The sequence below is a fragment of the Pundamilia nyererei genome, unplaced genomic scaffold, assembly GCF_000239375.1.
Source record: "Pundamilia nyererei isolate P.nyererei 1_Seehausen unplaced genomic scaffold, PunNye1.0 scaffold00288, whole genome shotgun sequence".
NCBI lineage: Eukaryota > Metazoa > Chordata > Actinopteri > Cichliformes > Cichlidae > Pundamilia > Pundamilia nyererei.
In genome coordinates this window covers 94,816-101,828 of record NW_005187689.1, presented here as the reverse complement: position 1 = coordinate 101,828, position 7,013 = coordinate 94,816, and the positions used below count along the sequence as shown (strand labels likewise).

Genomic DNA, 7,013 nt, shown 5'->3' with positions numbered 1-7,013 from the left:
CAGAGGTGTTGTATTTTTATTTATCCTCATCTGATAAAGCATCTGAGCAGGGGGTGCTCACAGGGATCATTTGATAAGAAACAAGACTGACGTGACGTGTCAAATACCTTTTTTATGTGAGCCTGAAGCAAAGAGCCCGGCTTAACAGAGAAGGCTGGTAATCACGATACCCGTTATCGCTGACTGGAGTTTCAGATTTTAGTCCAGGAAGTCAGGATATATAGAACTTTAGTTCACGGTTAGCTACAGAGCTAATATAAAATCATCAGCACAGGAAGCAGGAGGGTAAGGGTTAAACTGTTCCCAGTAACGATCACGCTGGGTGAAGGATGGAGACAAACACCATTGTAGGACAGGAAGATGCTTAAAATGACACAAACGTGTCCGTCCACAGCTCGAGGTCAGTCACTAATCTGCTGCTGCCTGGTTTGAATGACTGTGACAAAATCTTGATCCTCAGTGTCGTGTCCAGAACGAGGGGAATTCTTTGGAGTCCAGGACACAACTTCTCTGCTGCTGGGTTAAGGTCAGACACTTTCTAATAAACAGTTCTTAGAGCACAACAGGAGCCAAGAGTACAACTCAATAAAGTTTCCACAAACACAGAAAATAATGAACCAGCTCCCTGAAATCTATAATCTCAGACGGTTTCCACTGAGCACCAATTATGTTCTCTTGACAAAAATAGACTTGTGAAAAGATTCATTTGTACATATGTTATATCTGTTTTCTCTGTCTCTCTTCATGCTCATGTATGGGAAGAGCTCACCGGTGTTTCCACAACAAACACAACAGAATCCTTCTCAGCTCTGTTTCCCCACCACTCTTCATCCTACCTGTCAACACACTTCCAAACACCAGCAGCATTTAGAAAAACAGCACGAGGCCTCTGCTCTTTGTTTAAGTAGTCTGTCTTTTGCTGGATGCTTCGTGGTACAGTGTTAACGTCCACATTTATTCAGACGAATACTGTTTAACTTCTCAAAAGTAAGAGCATGTTGGTCTGTCCAGGCCAGGTTAGATATGCATCCGACTGCCACCATCACAGATCTGTTTAATCTGCCTATCAGCCAACCAGCCTCGTCCGTTTAGACTTGTCCTTGACATTTTGGGGCATGAAGCTCCTTTCGGTTATAGCCTGAAAAATATTTGTTGAGTCTTGGTGGAAAAACCTTTCCCGAGTCTGTGTGAACATTTGTGTTGAATTTGAGGCGTTGAACACCTTCAGGGGTGATATAACCAGGATTAGCAATCATCAGGGTTCACTGGTACTGTAACCAGTCAAGTAGAGGAAGGTTTGTTGTCACTCGTTGGCTGTTTTGCACAAACTAACAATGGGAATTATAATCCATTAAATAGAGGATTAGAGTAACTCTGCAAATAGTCTGAGGGTAAATTAATCTCATTTTCACTGACCGACAGTGAAGATGAACTGTGAAGGAGTGGAGAGACAATGCTGGTACCTCAACGCTGCACGAGGTCATCGTTCATTCGTCTCGATGAGCTAAAAGTCACACTCAGCTAAACAACCATCAAGATTTTTTTTTCCCTACAGGTGGCATGTAAACCAGCCGAATTCTTCTCAGTTCGTATTAATCAACATTTTTCAGATTGGAAGCCAGTCCAACCTACAGAATGACTGAAAACACAACATCATTTATTATAATCAAACCCAAGTGCCGATGACATCGTACCACCACTGACTCAGTCTAACAAGTCTTTGGGGAAATTACAGTGAAAGAAATCATTATGTGATGAAAGTTTTCCCACAAAGAAAGAAATGGTTTCTGGTTCATTTCAAAGGAGACAAAATATTCTGCATTAACTCGAAGCTTCAACTCTCACCACAGACTTTTCATTGACCTGAGGACAGGAGACTGGTGAGGACTGTGCATAATACCTCATTCTGGATCCTCGCTTTTGCCGGTCCTTTGTTCTCTTAGTGCTATGTTTAAGGTCTTCCTGGAAAACCCACCCACAACCAATCTTCAGCATTCAGGCTGAGGGGACGAGGTTCTGGTCCAAGATTTTAATGGTACATGGCCCTGTGCTTTGAAGACACAGGGCCTGTACACTCAGAAAAACGACTTCAAGCAAGTTTCCACTTCCATGCCCAACGGTGGGGATGCTGTTCTTTGGGTCATACGGGTAGAGCTCAGTTCCATTTTGGTTTCATCTGACCACAGCACTTGCTCACCCGGCTTTCCTGAATCATTTAGATGTTCACTGCAAACGTCAGATGGGCCTGCTTGAACATTTCAGTCCAATTTCTGAATACTCAAACTCAATGCCTCACCAAGTTCATGGTGGTCGTCTTTTACTTCATTCCAGCCTTGGGCAGGTCTACGGTGGGAACCGGAATTCTAGCTGGGTTGTAAAGGCTCAAATACTCATTTCAGCCAATAACATGACATCAGTTTTGTCTAATGTGTTTCTCTAGATTTTTGGTTGATATTCTGCGTCTCTCCATTCAAATGAAATTCTAAAAGAAAGACTGCCGATTTCTTTGTGATTAACTTCAAGGTTCACCAGGGGGCAGGGATGGTTTCCCTTTTTATTGATGATGGTGATTTCTGAAGCCAAAACAATAAAAACAGCGATTCGATGGTCTTCATCCAAGAGCAGATTTAATATGTTCAGCACATCATGGCAAAGAAAGACACACTATGAGCTGTGATTTGAATCTGGCTCAAGCGTCTTCAGAAAGGAAGTCTCAGTCATCAATACAAAACCAATTCAACCAATGGACAACATCAGCTGGCTTTTGTCTCTCCAAATACATTGCAGCATTTAGTTTGATATATAAAAAGAAATTACACCAAAAAAAATAAAATAAAATAAACTTCAATAACTTCAATTTGCTTCTTGACAGAAGAATAAACGGCCGAGTTTTCTTCAACAGAACTGAAAGACAAATACAAAGAGACACCCCAATCAGACCCAATGCAGAGAAACCTGAAACAGTCAGAAACAGATCCGACTGTCACCTGGCCCTAAACAGACACTATGAATCTCAGCACCTCAGAAATCAGAGGCAGAAGCTCAGTGGAAAAAGATCAAAGTGCACACCTGCAGTGGAAAAACACACCACAGAGCTAACAAACAAATGCAGATCTGGTAACTCAAATCTTTTCGCTTTGAGCAGCTTGAGGCAGCTGCTGTTGTGATTTGGCATTTTATAAATGAAAATGAATTGAACTGAAGCTTTGCTCTTCTCATAAATCACCTGCTTCTCCATTTAGTTGCTTCACTTTGACCTGAGTCAGCAGCTAAATCAGCTAGGTCGGGGTGAGAGGGTATGGTAAGATCAGAAGGTCAGGTAAAGAAGGTTAGCATGCAGATAGAGCTGAGAGGAAGAGGGGGAAGCTGTAATTCAGCCTCTGCTGCCACCATCTGGAGGCAGAAGCTGCAAACCTGAGCTCAAACATTCAAAGCAACAGACAGTGCACAAGACAAGTGAACAAAAGCTCCACAAAAGAGGAAGACTTCAGAGAGGATTCATGGATGTACTGAAGGAAGGAGGGTGGGTGTGACTGCTGTGTAGACCTCTAAGAAGGGTGATGAGAAAGAGGGTAGGTCGATTAGCTATTTATCAAATATTTGCAGAAGAGAAACTTTTATATGGCCCTAAATATTTCCAAGACAGCGCCGTCTGTAACACTGATCAGTGTCAACGCCAGTCCACATGTCCTGTGTATTTCTCAGAGTCAGGGGCCTTACCTTCCATCGTTTGCCGCAGTCGTTACACAAAACAAAAGTGGTCATGGGCTCATCAGCGCTGCGGGTCTGCACCTGAACACGAGAATGAGGTGGTGAAAACTGGTCAGAGAACAGCGAAGCCTGAAGATGTGCTCATACCTGTGTGTACGTGCAGCTCTTTCCATGACACTTGCTGCAGATAAACATGTCCGTCTCAGTTCCTCCGACCTTGGAAAGCTGATGCTGTCTGATCGACTCTTTTGTCAGAGCCTCTCTCATCTGCTTCAGCTCTGCACTCGCCATTTCCTGCGCGTACACACACACACACACACACACACACACACACACACACACACACACACTGACTCCACTCCTTTTTGTAGTTATCCAGTTTACATTCATACAAACCACCGCTGCACAAATGGGGATTCTTACCGTTTCACTCTATAAGCTCAGTGGGCTCTTGACCTCATCTCACTAACGTGAAACTAAAACAAATTACTTCCCATTTAGACTTTCAGAATAAAACAATATTAGGCCTATAAATATTTTGCCAGAGACAACTTTTTTCTAATTTAGGCTCTGTAAATCACCACAATCAATTTAAAATGAAACAACTGAGATGCAGGTGAAGTGCAGACTTTCAGTTTAATTCAATGGTTTGAACAAAAAGATTGCATAAATGTGAGGAACTAAAGCATTTTAATGCAATCAAACACAAAACAGAAAAGTAATCGGACCAATTACATATAATAAAATGTTCATTTCTTATACTTGGTTGAAGACCCTCTGCCTGAAGTCTTGGACATCACCAGATGCTGCTTTTTAATGCTCTGCAGGCCTTTACTGCAGCAACTTTCACTTCCTGTTTGTGGGCCTTTCTGTCTGACTCCAACCAGTGAAACGCTCAGTTGGGCTAAGATCAGCTGACTGACTTGGCCCTTGAAGAATTTTCCAATAAACTCCTGGCTGTGTGTTTCGGGTCATCTGTATTATGAAACACACTGACTCTGACTGCACGTAGACAGTCTGTCTCTGAACACTTCAGGAGTTCGTTCTGCTGCTTCGGTCACATCATCATAAACACTCATGTCTAGGGATGGGTATTGATACGATTTTCACGATTCCGATTCCATTTTCGATTCTGTTTAACGATTCGATTCTTTATCGATTCTTTTTAAAAATGGAGGACACTAAGGTCGACTAGCTTAGAACTTTGTTTTATATCTTCTCTTTGAACAAGATAGAAATTTAGGAGTAACATGGCCTTACAAACCCAACAGTGAGATCTTAAGAGATCCAGCCTACGGCTCTTCAATGGGGTGTCACAGGGACCCCAGGAAAAAACATTGTAAATGTAAAATAATAAAATAAATATTCTTCTGTAGCAATAACAAAGTATAACATAAATTATTCTGTAGCAATTACAGTAATGTCCCTGCCTACAATTACACACATTCACTTACTGAAAATCATCTGCTGTGGCAAACGGGTGCAAACCTTTGACCACAAACTGAGTCACTGCTCGGTGACATTCGTCTATCCTGCCTGAAAGGAGACGCTACCGGCAGACTGCAGCGAGAGCTGCCAGCATCTGAGCCAGACTCTGTCTCATCATGGTCACTAAATGCACAGTAATGGCAGGTTTGTTATAAGGGAGCTCGCGCTAACATAATATGCTGTTAGTTGATTATTTACCTGCCGCATTAACGGGAGAGGACGTGCAAACGTTACCGCTGCTGCTGGTTGAGATTCACGAGTCCGGAGCAAATTAAAAACACGACATTCATTTAAGGTCATCGCGTGTTTTGTGAGCAAATACTTTTGCATCTTCGTAGTTTTTCCTCCCTTAAATGAAATATTTACTTTGCAAGTATTGCAAGTTGCCCTGTCGTCATCCGTTCTCGTAAAGTATAACCAAACTTTTGAGCGTTTGAGCCGCCGTGTTTCCTGCCAGGTAAATGACGCTCCACAACGTGGTGACGTCATTCGGGGCGACTGGAATCGATAAGGGAATCGTTTGCAAAAATGGCAAACTATTCCAAGGAATTGAAACAGTGGGAACCGGTTCTCAACAAGAACCGGGTTTTGATACCCATCCCTACTCGTATCCCAGTGCCACTGGCAGCCATGCACGTCCAAACCATCACACTACCTCCACCGTGTGTTACAGATGATGGCCTTGGCCTCATCTGTCCAAAGAATGTTTTCCCAGAGCTGTGCCGGCGTTTTTAGATGTTTGTAGCCGATCAAGCCTTTCTATTCTCGAGGCTTATGAATGGTTGCACCCTGCAGTGAACCCTCTGTGCTTTCTGTCATACAGTCTGCTCTTTATGCTGCACTTGGGTATCGACACGCCTTCCTCCTGGAGAGTGTTGTTCCCTTGGCTGACGTTGTGAAGAGGTTTCTCTGCACCGTGATTCTGCGAGCATCCACCACCGTTGTCTTCCATGGACGTCCAGGTCTTTTTTCCTTGCTGAGTTCATCAGTGCTCGCTTTCTTTCTCAGGATGATTTTGTCACTCCTAATATTGCAGCAATTTCTCAGACGGTTTGTCTTTGTTTGTTTCAGAGCTGCATTGACTGCATGATGTCTGTTCACAGCAAAATCTTCCAAATGCAAGAACCAAACATCAAATCAAATCTTTAATCTTCTCCACTGATGATGACATGACGAAGGAATTGCCCACACCAGGGGTCAGTAACCTTTAACACCCAAAGAGCCATTTGGACCCAGTTTCCACGCAAAAGAAAACACTGGGAGCCGCAAAAACGTTTTGACATCTAAAATGAAGATAACACTGCATATATTGGGTTTTTTTTTTTATCTTTATGCTTCAACTAAGGTGTGTTGCTTATGAATCCATGAAGTGGTATGGAGAAAATTACATTATGTAATTAACACATTTTGAACTCTTAAAGAAATATAACAAAAGGAAACACCCAGCTGAACTAAAGTGATCCAGCAAACAAAAACTGTGAGCCGCCACCCTCATTTCGCCTTTGGGCTTTTGGAGCCTTGACCTGACTTTGGAAAAAAGCACTATGCTGCTAAAAAAAAATGAAAAATAGATATTTGCAAAATTCTGCCTACATATGTATTTTACCAGGTTAATGGGTGTGGCAGGGCGTGGTCTGCAGTGCCGCTGCAGAGGAGGCGGACGCACCTGAGAGTCACCCGCAATCACGCCTCGCCGCCTTAACCTCTGTGCTATCTGGCTCAAGCGATGGGAGTTCGCCTTGTAATCGGAAGGTTGCCGGTTCGAGCCCCGGCTTGGACAGTCTCGGTCGTTGTGTCCTTGGGCGAGACACTTC

General features: G+C 43.1%; 1 protein-coding gene across 2 annotated transcripts in view; it reads right to left on the bottom strand.

Moving 5' to 3' along the window:
* The window catches only part of tcea2 (transcription elongation factor A (SII), 2), an 11,370-nt gene continuing 4,357 nt past the window's right edge, over positions 1 to 7,013 (bottom strand). For both annotated transcript variants that reach the window (XM_005750798.1, XM_005750799.1), the window contains exons 8-10: positions 3,859 to 4,005; positions 3,721 to 3,792; positions 1 to 2,904 (exon numbers count right to left, since the gene is read on the bottom strand). In XM_005750798.1, coding sequence (XP_005750855.1) covers positions 2,896 to 2,904; positions 3,721 to 3,792; positions 3,859 to 4,005 — 228 coding nt within the window. In that variant the 3' untranslated portion in view covers positions 1 to 2,895. The remainder of the gene's footprint in view (positions 2,905 to 3,720; positions 3,793 to 3,858; positions 4,006 to 7,013) is intronic.